The sequence below is a fragment of the Plutella xylostella genome, chromosome 8, assembly GCF_932276165.1.
Source record: "Plutella xylostella chromosome 8, ilPluXylo3.1, whole genome shotgun sequence".
NCBI classification, from domain to species: domain Eukaryota; kingdom Metazoa; phylum Arthropoda; class Insecta; order Lepidoptera; family Plutellidae; genus Plutella; species Plutella xylostella.
In genome coordinates this window covers 2,759,940-2,778,221 of record NC_063988.1, presented here as the reverse complement: position 1 = coordinate 2,778,221, position 18,282 = coordinate 2,759,940, and the positions used below count along the sequence as shown (strand labels likewise).

At 36.5% G+C, this 18,282-nt stretch overlaps 1 protein-coding gene across 1 annotated transcript in view; it reads right to left on the bottom strand.

The window, feature by feature from the left end:
• Nucleotides 1-1,452: 1,452 nt before the first annotated feature.
• LOC105383766 overlaps nt 1,453-18,282 on the bottom strand; it is a 184,968-nt gene continuing 168,138 nt past the window's right edge. Inside the window, exon 9 of the mRNA XM_048622441.1 lies at nt 1,453-3,592. Coding sequence (XP_048478398.1) covers nt 3,356-3,592 — 237 coding nt within the window. The 3' untranslated portion in view covers nt 1,453-3,355. The remainder of the gene's footprint in view (nt 3,593-18,282) is intronic.

The window sequence follows — 18,282 nt, the reverse complement described above, 5'->3', positions numbered from 1 at the left end:
TACAAGTTTATGCTGCTTCAGTACAGTGTGATATATAAACAGCTGACGAACTGTTAGAACTTCGCAATCTTGGTATAACCTTTCAGTGGGATAAAGTATGCGGCGGAAAGTAGCTACTTTAAGAACAGCTCTTTGGGCCCGTTCTAGAATAACAAGGGTAGTCTTTGGAGCTCCGCCCCACGAGGTAATACAATAGATAAGTACTGATTGACAGAGAGCTATGTATATTTGCTTTAGTAAGTAGGGATCTAGGATATGTCTTAGTTTTTTAAAGATAAAAATGAGCTTTCTCACTCTTGCGGACGTTAGTTGAATATGGTCTTTGAAATTCAAGTTCTGATCAATCATGATGCCTAGATATTTTATTTTATTAGACCTGGAGATGTCATCGCAAGAACATGAATCACGATGCCCGCAAGTGTGGTAAGTAATTTTAAACTGTGAGGATGGTTGACTAGAATTACGTATTGAAAAAGAGATATATGTCGTTTTACTTTTATTAAGAGTAAGCAGATGTTGTCGCAGCCATAGTGTTACCTGGTTAAAACCACTTTGGGCATGTTTGAAAGTTTCCTCCCACGAATTTGTACAGAAAAGGAGTACGGTATCATCCGCATAAGATATGATTTTACCATGGGGCAGACTAAGACTGAGGAGATCGTTAATATAAATGATGAAAAGGATAGGTCCCAATATACTGCCCTGTGGTACACCATATCTTACAGGTAGGTCACAACTAGTGTAATGGTCCATCTGCACACTCTGATATCTTTCAGTTAAGTAATCCTCGAACAGCTTTAGCTGATGTCCTCGGATCCCAATATTGTGGAGTTTATTTAAGAGTATTGGCACAGAGACCGTGTCGAAGGCTTTAGCTAGGTCTAAGAAAATCCCCAGAGTTTTTTGCCCTTTGTCCAGATTACCAACCACATAATCTGTCAGTTCGTGTACAGAACCATCAGTGGATTTAGTGGATTAAGATATAACAACGTTATGTATACTTCAGCTACAGTAAATAAACGTTTAAAATCCTATAGGATAGAACCTGCACACTTTACTAAATTGAATCATTGCTATGTACTATAAGCTTGGCGCTCGAAGAGGGCGAGATGTTTTGTGAATATCTCAGAAACTATTGGTGATGGATTGAATTTTATTTTCTCAAATTTTTTCGATCAATTAGATCTGGCACTGACCTAAAAATAAGACTTCTAGATCTAGCAGAAGTCTGGATATACGTGAACCCGCCGTTTTCCATCCAACGACACGACCATGTTTAAACGCTAGTTAATAACTTATTTATTTTTAGTCTGACAATTTTACCTAAATCTTCATAAACTTAGTTCTTTCAGTGACGCCATGGCCGCGCAATCCTCACGTTGATAACCTGTTTAGGGATTGAAGTCCTAGACTCTTCCTAGGACAAAGACTAGAAATAAATAAAACAGCAAATTAGTTCAATAATCCGTCGATTTATTTTTTCGACATAAATACTTAACCTCAATTTACAGCTAAGTAGATTAAGCTACCAAACTAAGTACAGGGCTCCTCTTCAACAAAGTGACTAAAACTTAGTTATACAAATCGTATAACCATAACTAAAGCTAAATTAAACCGATTTCCGAAAAAAATATTAACAGAATTTAGTTTTGAATTTGGAAATGATTAGGCATACCTTCGAAAAATTACCTACAATGTTTCTGTAAGTGTGTAAGTCACTGGTCCGCAAAATGTGTCTTAAAATAAACTTAAAAATACAGCTACACTATTAAAATTCGTCAGTAATTAAGTATAAAATTTACAAGAATAATATGGATTGTTTCCATTTACAGTATTTCAATATTTAAAGCGTTAACCGTAATACTTTGAAAAGGGCATAAACTTTTAACATAGGTATTTATTAAGTAGTTGTGATATTTTATATTTTGTAGGAAGACGGGAGCGCAAGGCACAGGTTGTATGTCCAACAGCACCTTTTTACGTACTTACAACTATAAAACTGTGTTAAATATGTATTGCTTTCTTATTAGGTAATTAAACTATTACATTTTGTTGTCTATTCAAAAATAACTATTTTGGCAATTAAGGAGATTACCACAGGTCGACAGACCATGTTCGTTTGCTTTATATTTTAACTAATCTACAAATGAATATATAACAAATAACCATTACATGAAGGCAAAATGCACGAGCAAGCTTTACTGATGTTATAACAATAAGTATTATGCTTTTACTGAATGTTTACAACACTTAATTTAATAAGCAAATTCGTTATTTATTAAACATAGTATATAAGTGTATGAGCGTACATTACATAACTGAGCTTTTTTCAGGTGTGATCAGTTTGCTATATTTATTTAGAATAGGTAAATGCTATGTATACAATGCCGTTATAATTACATACCTCTTATATATATGCTATATACAAACAGTTTATAACTTTGTGACCCTGTATTACGAACAAGTAGCCTCAAAAATACATCTTTTTACAAAATATCGGCTTCAATATTTACACAATAATTTTAGTAATTTTTCATCAAAGCTCTTTCAGGGTCGGCTAGCACCAAACAATTTAAGTTATTTGTATAACTTACAACTTATCAAAGAGAATATACAATATAAGTTAAATTAGTAATATTCGGTTATTAATGAATCATATCACGTATCAGGCTGCTATGCAAAAATAAAGATACCAGGCCGTACATTCAGGAGCAATGTAACAATTTATGGGGCTTAAAAATATGTGATAATTCGTCAAAGATCTGGTATACATATCCATTTTTGCATACCAACCGTACTTTCTGTTTTGAAAATGTAATATTGTATGGATTGAATATATATTTTTTTATACGAACAGTATTGTTGTTTATTGATTATATATAAATCTTATTGTTTGGACGGCACCATTAATTGGTATTTACACTTCGGATTGTATCTAATATTCTTATCCTAAAGCGTCTTACGTAATAACTAAATGCAAAAAAACTGTTAGGAAGACTTTTAATTAAGTGGACTCATTGACTAACCGTAATTATTAAGTAAAACAAATTATTTATAAATCTACTAATCGTAGCTATAGCTGACCAATCCACGCAACGAATAAACATGACTTGAACGACGAACAAAGATGATGACGAGAAAAAATCTTGAAATGGAAATAAGTCTGTACTGTCGTTCAAAACATTTTTATTCGCTGAAAACGTGTAAAACACTGATAGTCACTTGCAAGCAAACAGTTTTAAAAATCCAGCCATTATTTAAAAACAGTACCAACATTGAAGCGACGAAAACGAAACTCGTTGCTTGCACATATTAAGAATAAAAAATAATACTAGTTCGAAAAAAGAACACGGTTTTAACTGGGACTGGTGGTGTTGCTTCTCGGTTCGGATTTTAGTGATGTTCCGTTGATTTTTGGCGTGACGTTGGCGGCGCTGGCTGCGGCGTTGCACGGGGCGCAGGGCTCGAGCCGGCGGGCCAGCACGGCGCGTAGCTTCAGCGCGGGACCCAGCTTCATCTGCAGCATCCCCGTGAGGTGTTCCTCGGTCAGCAGCGGCAGGCCGGCGCCGTCGATCCTCTGCTCACGGAAATTCTGGAGACAAAAGAAAGATGGCGGTTAGTTTTCGTTGAGGGAGAAATTGTTCGTTCACAATTTGTGGTTTATAATACGCAGGGCAGGCAAATAAGTAAGTAAATATACAGTCTTGGAAATAATATTATTTGATTTGATAATGGTATGATAATTCCAGCTAGGTAAGCCACAATTTATTAGTTAATACTACTACTACGTTTGAAACATTACAATAAAAAAGTGGCGCTAACAATATCAACTCAATTAGTGAGAAATTTCGGTTGATTAATTTAATTTCGCCATAAATTTGTAAACCGGTACCTACACATAAGTAGTTTGAGAAAAATGCCGTTTGTTTACTTTTTTTCAACGAGTTTTTATTACCCGTGCGAGCTCCAAGTGACCAGAGTTGACCAGTGTGTGCACCTGTCTGCTACTGCGCTTAACCAATTTACATACTTTAACCAACGCTTCGTTGTGCGTGGGTGACTTATTAAAATGTAAACACTTGTCATATTCCAAGTGTCGTTTGATAAAAAGAAAAGAAGTTTATTGTAAAAGGTTATGGTGTTAATAAACTTGTGTTAGCTAAGTGTTATTAAATGTTTTATTTTATTGGTACGTTGAGTATGTTTGTCATAAGCGGTAAAATGTGTTTTGATTAAAGTACCTACCTACCTAATCTTTCAGAGTAGCAGTAAATTTTTAAAAACCCATTGTCAACGGGCTTGATAGACCACATTCCACAAAAACATCTCCATACAATACTCATTATAATTATTATGTTATTAGCTATAATCAAGGTCATTCCAGTATCCACTGGCTGGTGCTAGATCAAGTATCAAGATTGCGTGGAGCGCGGGGTCCAGCGACCTGTCATCTCGGCGGGAACGCTGACAAAAAGCCGCCGCCGACGACGTGACGTCCTGCCACCCCTCGCCCCTCCCGCGCCCCGAAGCCCGGCTAGTGTTGCCATACACAAGGACAGGAATATACCGATTTTGTAGAGTTTTTAGGGAGTCGGCTTTCGGTATCGCTAGTAGTACAAGTATTTATACTCGTATAATAAGAAATAATGATATGAGTTTGAATTTAGTTTTTCTTTAAGTAGCCAGAAGGAGGAAGATGAGAGTGATATTGACCGATATAAACATTAAATTTTTTATAAACTTTCATGGAAGTTTTACTGAAATATAAATAGCAAATCTAAGTACCTATAAAAAAAATACGTAAGTATTTAAAAGGTTTACTAGACATTCTTTGATTGACCAGAACAATCAGCAGCGTCAGCGTCAGAACAGTAGTATAGCAACACCGGAGCGGGCGGCGCGGCTGACCACTTTTTACCGCGCGACATTTGCCCGGAGTTCGATCCGTGTCATCCGACGTATTCCTTTTTTAAATCGCCGGAGCGCGGTTCGATTATTTTATTTTTTAATTTTATATGGCTTGAGCGGCCAGCAGCCGGTGAGCGGTAAAAAGCGGCGGCGTATAAAAAGTCTATGAATAATTAAAGTGAGATAGCTACTGGCTAGTTCATGGGAACGGAATTATTTTGCCGGCGACATGTCGGCGCTCGGCGCTTGAAGGACAGGTCAATTTGCGGGACCGGCTTGGCTGCTCCTTATACTTGCATCCAGAGCAACTATGCAGCTTACAGCGAAAGAAACTAACTTATTCAAACCCAAAGTGACCCGGACAACCTTCGGTCGGAAATGGTTTGGGGGCACATTTACGTATAATAGAGGTTAAGGGATCGGGATGCGGTCTGGACCCTAATCTGGCCGCCGCGGGTCACAAGTGACCCCACGGAATTTGGCCCATTTCGTCTGAACGGGCTGAGTGATACTTATTTCCGAAAATTGTTTAATTGCACCCCAAATTACGGGTTACGGTGAAATGTTTTTGAAATAAGCACGCAACTCGTCCTTTGTTGTTTTTTTATTGTTAAATATCCCATTTTAAATATAACCTAAACAGTAAATATACTATTTTTTTGTAGAAACATCTGACTTGGAATTTCTCATAGCACATTCCCAGTATCATCTTAATAACAACTGACCTCATACATTGAAACCGTCAAAACCTATTTTCTATTTTCAAATCACAGATTTCTGCCGCATCATCTATGGAATGGGAGTTTTTTTTTAAATATAAAGAGCGGTAATAACTCGGTACATACTGCCAGTATCGCGGCATGACGTGGTAAGGGAACGAAGAATTATGACCTACCGAGCTGCTGTGTGCCAAGCCATGAGATGAGATGAATGAAAATTTGTAATAACCCGACCTAAATTCCGACGCACGATTGTACTTATGGGATAGGCTATATGTATAAAAACGTATCTACATTTCTACTCTCACATCTGAAGCAATACCCAGCACTTTTACGGGTAAATGATTACCAATCTCCACAGTTTAATAAGTTTCCTGGATCATTTTTATCTCGTATACAATTAGGAATTTATTTTATAAACCACTAGGTATAGTGTGTAGGTAATGAAGAGTCAGTTATGAAGCTTAAAGCTCTTAAAATCTCAAACAGTATTAATGTATATTGCCTTTGAAAATGTTAATATCCGCCGCAGCTTCTCCATAGACCATAGACCAGAGAGCCTGCTGAGTCTATACGAGCAATAAACATAATGATTCCGTATTATTTAAATTATTTTTCATTAGCGCCGCGTGCGTGTCACTCAGTAGTTTAAAGCTTAATGTACGAGGATTAGTCGAGCTTCGTGCCGGGACGCTTAAGACAAATCAGTCAGATGAATGGCTCCCTGCTCCCTTAATGTGCTTCAGGAATGCCGAGGTTATAGGTGAAGAAAATATAAGTCTATTGACCCTCGGCTACGTATTTTAAACCATTAAAATAATAATAACCCAGACAAAATTCATAAATCCTTAACCGCAATATCCCGTCATCTGAAATTCCTTAACCCAAGCACCTACCCTACTAAATACAAGCCCAATACGTATAGTTATCCGAGATACGACTGCAGCCAGCGGCCATGAACCGATCTTAAAATTGCTAAGGCTGCCGTCCCGCCAACAGGTTGGGAGCAAAAAAGGTTAAAGTATGCTCCCCGGGACTTGTAGGGGGCAGGAGGGGGGCAGAGGGGGGGGGGAGGCGGCTAATGACAGGGGCGCGGCGCCCGCGGCCGCTACCGAGCAAACGCGCCCTCTAAAAACCTTTGCTCCTAGTGATGTGCCTTATCGATAAATTTACGATCACTCTAGGCGGTAAACTGTATGACGCGCAGTTTCGGGTTTATCGTGGCGGGAGCGATCTACTGGAATTACTAGGTGGTCGGTGATGTGTTGCGCTGATATGTAAAGGTGGCAATTGGTGTTATGTTTAGGTGGCACCCGTCTTTTTGTGAAGCGTTTCTTTACGATTACTTCGTAGACGGTGCATGTTTTATCCAACAAAAGAAGGAATGTATTCAGCTTTTCAGCTGTCCGATGAAAAAAGCTGCCCTGACGGTTCTAATGGGTATTGTTTCTTCCATTATTTTCTATATACACTAATTAGGTTGAGTAAATTTATAGCCTCGAAACTTTTTCAAACTCCAAACTATCATTCAAATATCGATAATCGGTATCTAACATCTACACTCGCACATCCCTAGTCTCTCTGCATTACACTTTATAAAGATAGCTATTAATTTTAAAGGCTGCGCGGCTGCGGGCTGCCGGTGCCTCCGCGCAATTATACCTCGCGATTGTTACTCACTTTATTTTTGTTTTTTAGAGTTCCGCAGGCACTGAGGACTATCATTACAAGCGGGTGATCGATCTAGCTCAGGACAGGATGTCTAGGATCTGGGGAACGGTAGGAGTAGAGGGAGGAAATGAAAGATAGATTACTGTAACCTGTAGGGTCTACCTAGAAGGTTGTTTATAGATAGGATGTGATGATGTTACATTTATAATAAGAAAATAAACAATACAATTGGTAGGTAAACATAATACCTAGCTATAATTTTAGATAATTAACTTGAATTTTACATAAAAGTCGGCCCAAAAATATTTTTTGGGTTCGTGCTTGACCGCTTTGATGATCTCCGGAGCTGCGGGTCAGGCGCGGTTGTTTTGGTTCATTTGATATCAGCTGCTGTTTTTTATTATTTTCGTTTGGTCGCTCTCGTCTTTTTGACTTGCAACATTTTTATGCTGCTTTCTACCAAATTCAACGTGCTCTTGTTTTCTTCCTGTTTGTACCAAATAACTGAGTTAACTACCTGCTTTATTTGAAAACTAGTAGGTATGTAGATGCACAATTAGTAAATATTGTAGTTACTAATTGCATACAGTTTGCATGTAGGTACGAATCCTTTTAATGTAGGAATACTTTGTATTTGTAGGTACGTCCGGGACGCCTTAGGACCAGAGAGTTCCCAATGCTCTCGTATATTTTTTCACATCGAGACAAACTTTAGTAATGGACACTACTCATTTATCACAACTTTCATACTTACATGATTCAAAAACGATAACATAAACAACTCAATTCTTAAAATCATCGCACATCACCATAATGGAATAACCTTTAAACTCGACGATCCAATCGTTCTTTTTACATCAAAATTGCGTTGTTCAAGCAACACTAAGCAGAGATTACAACGAACCATAACGAGAATGCTTATCATCGTTGCCATCAGCGCAAAAAGCTCCTACATAATAATTGGAAAATATCTGTGTTTAGGGGGCGTGTCCTTGGGTTAGAGGGAGACGGAATGCGGTTTAGGCAGGCGAGAGGGAAAGTGAGAGATGCGGCGAGCGCGCAGGTGGGCGGGGCGTGAGTGGACGAGCGCGGCCGAAGGTTCACGACCAGTGCCGAGCGACACCGCCCAGCGGTCCTCACTTTCTAAGTCCTAGGCCTCGGCGGGGGAAGTACTAGATACTAGATTTAATTACGATGGTTAACAATGTAGATCCATTACCTACACGGGTACAATATGTGCGGGTATGCGCGGATTGCGATAATAAAGCCTCTTGCGCTGCAATTTGTAGGGATTTGCGAGAAGTCTCTTTGTAAGTGATTGTCGGATGTTGTGACAAAGTTGCGATTGTCTGTTAGCTTTCAACTGTTTAAGTGCCGGGTAAAATGTATAAATATAAAGCCTACGACTACTCATTTTGTAGTATAAAATGCAGTACCTAAATAATTAATTAAGAAACATCAAGTCTACTTACTTTTATAAACTTCAACTTAAACATTGTTAACTATATAAGTTATCACCAACCAACCTACGACTATGGTAACTAAAACCGCAACACAAACATATTCAACAATATTCTGAAGCCTAACAGGGTTTTTAATTAACAATAAATTCTGCTGTGCAACCTGACCGCTCTATAAATAACTAGGGTCAATATAAAATGTTCCAGTGCCAGTGTTTGGCTAACGGGACTCGAACCTTGGACCGTGGTGGCCGCGGGCGCATGCCTGCACCCACAAGGCTGTGTGGGTAATAGTCGAGGAATGGCTGTGAGTAGGAGCTGTAGTTTATTTGTTCTGCGAGTTGTAAGACTAATGTAATCCGTACTAATGTTGTTCATGCAAAAGTTTATCGGCTGAAATTTATTAGCATGCAGGTATATATGACTTTTCCGAGAAAATCGTTGGGAGGCTGAGTCCTTTTTATTTAGCACCAGCAATGCTTACATAAATAGGGTAATTACTTATCAATGATAAACTATAATAATCTAAAAACTTAGTAAATTTAAAGATGTTGATCCACCGAATTAACTGGCCATATAAAAGACATCAACGGGTGTTCTGAACTTTCTTTTAATGTTCATTTTGGAAACGTTACAAGAATTATTCAATTATTATTAGATTATTTATATTTTAAAAATTATTTTTTCCAAATTAGAAAATCATCATTAAAAAAAAAATTGTATTAATAATAGGTACTTAAGAAATCTATAATAAGTATACCTACCTATCAAAATATCTGCTGTCTCTACAATCCGATAAAATATCTAACCCACTATTATTCATTTACAACAATTCCCAACAACAGTCACCATACAAAGGCAAAAGCCCGAGTCGTTTTCTCCCGAGTTCTCGGGTCGTGGATCGATTCATTCGATTAAGCTCAACAATATAAGTATTAGGTATTTTGTGTTAATCGCGAAGTATCGTGGTGAAATAATCAGCTGGTGATATCGTGCCGATCGTATCTGGCTCGTGCCTCTTGTAAACTGCTAGTGATGGGGTGGTTGTAGATCTACTTATCGATAAAAAACTGCAAATGTTGTTAAATGACTTTGCTGTTGGTACCGTTTATAATGAACGTGATTTTTTATCTGTAGGTAAGCACGTTGAACGCAAGTGTTTTAATTGAATGCATAAATAATTAAAACATTTAAAATGGAGATTAAGTGTGTATAAATTTTTGAACTCACCAATGTTTTGGTCTAGACGAAACACAGTAGCTGTTTTAATAATTCCATACTTAAAATAGACCTAAAATAATAACCTAAAATACCCAAACAAAACAATGACCCACGAATCCTACCAACAAAATCACACGTAAATGAAGCGCTTAAAGACAATCAGCTCTAATTATGCCATTACGCGCGGTGACCCCGCACCCTATTAACTAGGGCATGCAATACCGCAATACCGGTATCCGTAATACCGGGATCCCGGACAAAATTCCCGCTTTTTTCAATACCGGTATTGAAAGTTAATACCGGTATTGAAGTTATACCGGAATCGGACTTTTTAAGGGTATAAATTAAGCGATTAAGATTTAGTTAGCCTTGTGTTCCTATATACTGTGAAAGCGCACTTGTTCCCAACCGTTTAATGCAGTTTTTGGCTGCTAGAAATCTACTGTTTATCATGCGTAAACCGGCACCGGAAGTAAAAAAATATTTTTTTCTAAAATTTCAACTCTAAAACTTAATTCTTGTAAAAATCTACAACAAAATACAGAATATGATTGCATTTTCTTGTTTTATTTTGATGTATACGACCTTTAAACACAGTATATGCCATTTATTACAAGGAAGTCTAATACCGGTATTAATACCGGGATCCCGGTATTGAGTTGTAATACCGGAACTCAATACCGGTATTGAAAATTGTTCCGGTATTGCATGCCCTACTATTAACCCGTCGCTTGTCGAGTCGGTTGCGCAGGCGCATGTCGATAGTCGATAGTAGTGGATGCCGCGCAGCCCTGCGCCGCGCGTGCCGCGGGTAACGGGCCGCGCCCTCCGCTCCGTGTAGCGGGGGTATAGTCATGAACGTGTAGAAGTTTTTTTTTAATATTGAAAAAAAAAACAAAACAAACACTCACACCTTGTATTAATGTACTCCTTTGCGGGGTAGGCAGAGGTGCATTGCTGCACCCACTTTTCGCGAATATAAATTATAGTTAAAATTAGTTGAATGAGTTAGGTGCACATATGAATGGATGGCTCACAAAATAAAGATCGAATTCAGGAGTTTAAAAAAAAAATCCCCTGCCATTAAGTATACTAACATAACAAATAATTACATTATAATATTTTCTGTTATCATACTAAACTACCTATAATATTTTTTTTTTGGTTGACTATCAAGGTTTATTAAAAAAATTTTGCCATATAAAAGACATCAACGGGAGTATTGAACTTTCTTTTTTAACGTTATTTTAGAAAAGTTACAGTTTTATAATAATTAGATCCCACACATTACCATTCGACCCTAAACAGGCAGAAACCCTGTGCTCCGATCTGTACTTACATAATTAACGATGCAAATGAAAACAAAGAATAAAAGGTCATAATTGTCGAACTTCACCTAAAAAGTATAAAACTTCAATCGAATGTAATAAATTAGCTCGACAAGTTAAATCTCACAGTTAAGTGACTATAACTTCTCTAATATCCATTTCTATGTATAGCGGGCAAACGGAAAGAAAGTGGTTAGGTCCGCTAGCGAGACTATTGTACCTAGGCGCGATGTAAAATACAGCCTGTAGATATAGTTCTAGGCTGTGGGTGATACAGGGCCTCAAGTCTGCTAAGGAATGGCGGCTCAATGCTGAATAGTTTTCCGACTTTAGGCATCCGTTTTCTCTTGGTTAGTGAGTCCCAGTAGTGCAATATGAAACACTTAAAACTTATTACTTATTATAAACGTTAGTTCTTTAAAAAATATGCAATAAATATTTCCTAAAATGCAGATAATTAATACCTACAGTGCGAAACTCATGCTGCCGACACACAACTGTGCCGCCATTCCTTAGCAGACTTGGGGCCTTGGTCTCCGGCAGGTAGTAGATTATACAGGGTGTGGCCAAAGGTTATACTGGGTTTAACCTTATTGGTTTTCAACTAGTAAGTATACACAACTGTCTCTGAACTTGGCTACCAATTTTGGCTTTTATTTATATTTGGGCTCTCTATCATTGAGTAATAAATTAAATTTAAATTATCTGATTATTTCGGGCCAGCCTATCAATGATGTATTTTTTTCAGAGGTTTTAACTTCGAGGAAAGCTAAATAGCGCTTTTATCCCCCACTTGGCTGGTTTTGGCGAGGGCGCCATAAATATTTTTTTTGCAGTTTTTGCTGACATCACTTATTCATAAAAACTTCACTCTGTATATGAGTCTGGCGCGTGCGCGTAGTGCAAACTTTCCTTTCATGATTTGCGTCGTTTAAGGCGATGCGTCGACGGGCAATTGGATGACAGCTAATACTGTTAGTCGACGCGTCAACTACGCTGTGATCGACGTTACGACTTCACTTTACGATTGGTTTGGCTTGACAGTGTCCAACACCTTTTCAATGCTACAATAACACTTTTATTGCAGCTAGAATGTTGATTTACTTGTGAAAATTGCCTAATTGCACAAAAGTTATATTTTCTATACCTTAAGTAATCGGCATTAGGTTACTGAATTGAAAAGTGAAAAACAAAACAAATGGTTGCTATAAATATGTTCACTATCATAAGTATGATTATCCCGTATCGCCCCAGATACATGGTCACAAGGGCATAAACAATCACGATACTAAACCATAAAGCTGGTCATTTATCGCTACAGGTCAGTGCAAACGAATTCAGAGCAGGAGAGAGTATATTAAATAGTTGGTTATCGATACGGCTAACGTGTTTACTTGGCTCATTGTAGCTTGAAAAGATATTTATAAAATAATATACATAATAATGTAGGTATACTTTACTGACATGCGCGGTAAAATTAATAAAAAATAAAGGTTTTTTTTACAAATAGCAGGAATACATACGTAAAAAATTATGTTTGGACGATAGCATTATGTATTCAAAAACACTCATAAATAAAACACAAAACCTACTTGTAAATAGCTAATAAATACGGGTGTCTGATTTCCGCATCTCATAATCTTATATCAAAATTACATGCAAAACTTCAGCTTCTGCCTTCCCTGCGCAATGTATGGGTTCCATACACTATTCACGCGTATGGGAATATATTATGGAGTCGAGTATTACAGCGTCAGTGAATATATTACGGACTCGCATATTAAGTGTGTTTACTAACAGACAAACGTATGAGACATCGTGTATGTATTTGCATTTTAACATACGCACTATCCAGGCTCTCCTGAAGGCAGACAATATTATGTGCACTTTTTTTTTACATAGTTTCTGGACTTTTTGACGACCTAAACGGTGTTATGTTATAATATTTGTAGACTTTATCCGTGTGTCTAGAACATATTGGACATTCTAAAATGGATGTATATTATATTCCAGTGCGGAAGTTTATAACTTTGAATATTGTAGCATATTTACGACAACACTGTAAAAAATTATAATGAATAATTCTCAAAAATATATATAATTTTTTTTAAAACAAGACGTTGGCAAAAAGCGGAGCTCATTAGCGAATCGAAACAATGGGATTCCTGAAACCATAACTCGAGTCCCTTAACTTCCTGTAGTCATGGTCACCCTCGTACCCAACTGATGCCCATATTAGGTCTAGGTATTCTAGCCACCTGAGCCAACCTGAGCTAGTTCTAGATGAAAGCGGCGTGTCCTGCTAATGGACCTGGCTGGTCGGTGGTGATATATAACATTATATGGAGCAAGCTAGGGTTAATAGATAGTGCCTAGGTATAGCCTAGGTTACGGGGACCGTGTAGGGCTGATGGTAAAATATAGTTTTCATTAGTGGCGTGCTTGTTTGGAATTTTAGTTGTGTGCTAACAAAACGAAACGTCGATTTTTAATTCAAATTTTGAGTAATTATAAATATAATATTATATGTATTATATTGAGTGAGCTGTACCTAACAATAAATTCTTAGGTACCTATACAAAATTATATTAAATGTTCATATAATTTATAATAGCAACCATTAACACATTATTATGAGTATAAACACCACGCAGTAACATAATTTGAAATTTAAATCTACTCAGTACGGAAATGTTAATTAATATGTGAAAGTTGCATCTATTATGGCACATAACATAAGAAAGGGATAAACTATACATTTATTAGGAACTTCGTTATAAATACACGCCTTACTAAATTGCATGTAGTAAACCAATTGGACTATGATGAGGTTCTATTTTAAATAAAAGTATGTTAACGTAATTATAATCGTAAATTGGTATAACAGAACTATTTCCACAGTCATCGATGGTACTAGGGGTTCGGAGGCTGAGGTCGAGCTAGGTGTACCAACTGGTTCCGTATACGGCCCAGTTGGATACATCATGCACGTCAACAGTGTCAGCAATGTTGTAGAAAACTGCAAAACATATATGTACGCGGATGATACTTGCTTACTATATTCTTCAAAAAATTTGCAAACTGTCATAGACAAGATACAATCAGACTTTGAAAACATTACTAAATGGGCCCATGACAATGGCATAATAATAAACCTGAGCAAGACCAAATGTGTGCATATAATATATATTCTCTATATAACAAAATAGCCAGAAATATTGATAAATCGGATATAAACATTCTAGGTCATACTTATGAATGCTTGCATAACGGTAAACTCACCTGTAAATGCAATAAAATTGATTTTGTAGACAAGTATAAGTACCTAGGTGTATATATCGATAGCCATATGAGCTGGAAATCACATGTTAACGATGTTTGTAACAGGCTCCGAACAATATTGGGTAAATTTTATCACTTAAGTAAAATATTAAATAGAAGCACCTTATATAGTGTTTATTTCGCTCTTGCTGACTCATTGCTGAACTATGGATTAAGTACATACGGCCGAACATTTAAAACCTATCTCGATCAAATTAAAGAACTACAAATTAGACTGTTAAAATACTTAGTAGACAAAAGAACTAAAAATAATTGTAATAATGAATATGAAAAACTCTTTCTTCTTTGTAAAATATTACCAGTACATAGCAAAGTAAATTACTGTATAGCTATTGAACAATATTATTGTAATGATTATAAAACACTTGTTGTACAAAATTATTTTTCCCGACAAAAAGGTAAACTTTATCAACCAAAACATAAGAACTACTATGGTCAAATAATTCGAAAATACTTAGTGCCTAAAATATTTAACAGTATACCATTGTTAAAAGAAACCAAAAAGTTAAGTAAATTTGTCATAAAGCAAAAATTAAAAACTATTATGTTGGATTTGTTTAAGAAAGAACTGAATGATGTAGGTATATTATGAATTCGAACTGTTTAGATATAATGTAGTCATTAATATGTTGCATAGCTTAACTAAATTAAAGTAACTATATATTATATGTAGTGTCGCGAATTTATCACCATAAAGTCGAGTCACTAACATGGGTAGATATAGCAGGTAATGTAGATATTTAATGTTTATGTTTAAGAGAGCTCTCTCCGCCAACAAACTATGTGTCTATAGTTTGGCGGATTTATATTGTGTAATTTATGTATGTATTTGAAAATAAATAAATAATAATAATAAAGTTAATAGCTTTCTTTAGTATTAACTTACTGTAAAAATCCTTACAATAATACAAGCAAAATGCAGTATGCAGATTTTAAAACACTCAACATTGAATAAGTTCCACCTGTCCTTGAAATGTGCTATGTCAACAACTTTTTCAACTATGTCAACATCTATAGTAATGTTCCTTGTCTATGATTGACCCTTTCTATTTGTGTGTTATATAAAACTTTTACTTCTACGTTGTGCCGTGTGAAGAAACAGAAACCGAAACGATACTGTCACTCAATTGTAATTAAACCTAGCTAATGCTGCGGTCCGTTTCCTCTTAAGATCACCATCACTATCACAATCTGACCATCTCAACTTATTGAGAATTACAACTGATATCCGGCTCTATACTACTTCAACCTTTGCATTAAAAAAAAAACTACTCTGACCATAGACAGTATTTTCATTTGTTTTAAAAGCAGAACTGCTGCACCGACAACTAGTTTAAACAGCCAGCGTAGACTGTAAAGCAAAAACAATAGGTGCCATTTCTGGTAACTGTAACGGTAGAATTAAATGTGTGATTGAGATAAATCGACTACCGCTCCAATTAAGCTCTTTATTTCGTTGACAATAGGGGTCGATTCTGGTCGTGTAGGAAGAGAATGTCAGAAGAAATGAGTCGATCGGTTTGTAGCAATCTCGCTTTAATTATATTGTTATGAGAGTAGCCGGGAGGTCGCGGGGTTACGACAAATAGATTATCTTTGGATGAGTTTGTTGTGCTGCCGCTTTGTGAATAGCCCTCTTTCATATCGATGTCGGATGTGAGTTCCTATCTGATCATGTTGGAAATTAATTTATAAAAATTTGCACATTCAATTTTAGCCTGAATTATAGCATGTTAATTATCTCACAATGTTATGCTTACAAATTAAAGTTTAGATACATCAATTAATTATGTAATTGAGTATTGTTACTTAATTCATATTACTTATTATTATCACCGTAATACCCGACTTTATTGTAAGAAATAATGGATTTATATTTTATAAATACACATATCATTATCATGCATTTATTTTGTCAAAAAGACAACGTAACACTCATATTTCTCAGTTCAATCATTTATTCGAGATCAGTCAGGAAAAGCTGGATAGTTTGGTATCAATGTCTGGTTCTTTTTGTGTCGGCATCTGGTCATTATCATTAAAGGCTGCTCCACAAGCGGTCGTGATTGCCCCGTAATTTGGGGCATAGAACCTCCTATTTGCTAAGAGATTTTGGGGAATTTCTTTTGTTAGTTCGACCTCTTTGATGTAAGCAGTTCGGTTATCGCCTGAGGAAGGAGCGGTAATACTTATCTATTAGCTATGTTTGTCTACTTGAATATATTCATAAAATAAATACAATGCTTCATAAACATCCTTTTATCACGTAATATTTCACGTTGAATCTACAAATGTAAGTTAGTACCTTTGTTGATTATCTCCAAATATGTAGGTATATGAAATAATACATTATGATTCTGTTGTGAAATGAATCTCTCTTTTGCATAGAAATATGAATGTAAGAGAAGTGAAATTAACTCAATGTCTGTGGTTAAAGGGTACACCTGCTACCGTTGCACGCAAGTACCAACCGTACCATCTGAGTATTCAATATTAGCCTTTATTTCAACGCTATTTGGGATGATAAGGCTATAATGTGTGAGCATCGAATACACGCACGAATCGCGTGTCGGAAAAAAGCTATTCTAAATTCAAATAATAAAAACAAAAAGCATCGGCCGCGAAGTTATAATGAACGCGAGTGGTCAAGACAAAAATGATCAGTTAAAAAAAACACACAAATTCTTTGCGGCCGGACTTGATGATTTATTTGCTCCAGTTAGAAATAATTTGTAGGCACAGGTAGGTATATAATGATACCTATTTGTGGTTCACCAAAACAATTGCAAAATTTTAAACATAAGCATTCTTAGTAAAAAAGTTAACAAAGAAATATAAGAGAAATTTATTGCCAACTACACATCATCGACTATCAATACAAGTACGAACCTACCTATTAACCAGAGGTTACAGATGCAGATAGATAGCCCGGCAAACAGGCTCCTGACCCACACATAAAGCAAACTTGCACTCAAACCTGATACAAGGAGGCAACATAACAATAAAATGGGGAATAAATAAAGAAGAGATCTAGTTTGTGTGCATGTGGGCGCGGCTGCGTGGGCGCAGGACCGGCGCAAGGCAGCGACTAGGAGCGATTCATGCTCAGAATATTAACACGAGCCCCTGTTCGATTTGTTATGTTGGTAATAAATAATAATTAATATCACGGATGCTTGGGCTATCAAATGTCACTTGTTATTATTATGTTATTCAACTATATTTATTGGGATTTTGTCTTTCTAATAAAGCTTGGAGATGCTAATGTTTAGATACAGTTAGTTCCTCAATTACAAACAGACACAAAAGTAAATAAAAGTTACTGACAATTATTTACATTTCGCAGTTATCTTGTATTCAAATGTTTAACATTTACACTTCCCACTCATAACTTGATCAGGTTCCTCTGTCAGCTCAAGATAGTAAGTATAAATAATGAGAGTCGCTGCCAGTAGGTGTACCCGAACTGCCGAACTGGCCGAAAGGTCGACGCTAATGTCAAACGGCATTGTGATCAGATATGATTTATGTGTGGGGTCGATATGTGATCGGTTAGCACTTATATTTTGGCATGATAATAAAAAATATATTTAAGAGTTATCGGTAATTAAACTAAATAAAAATAGTAAAACT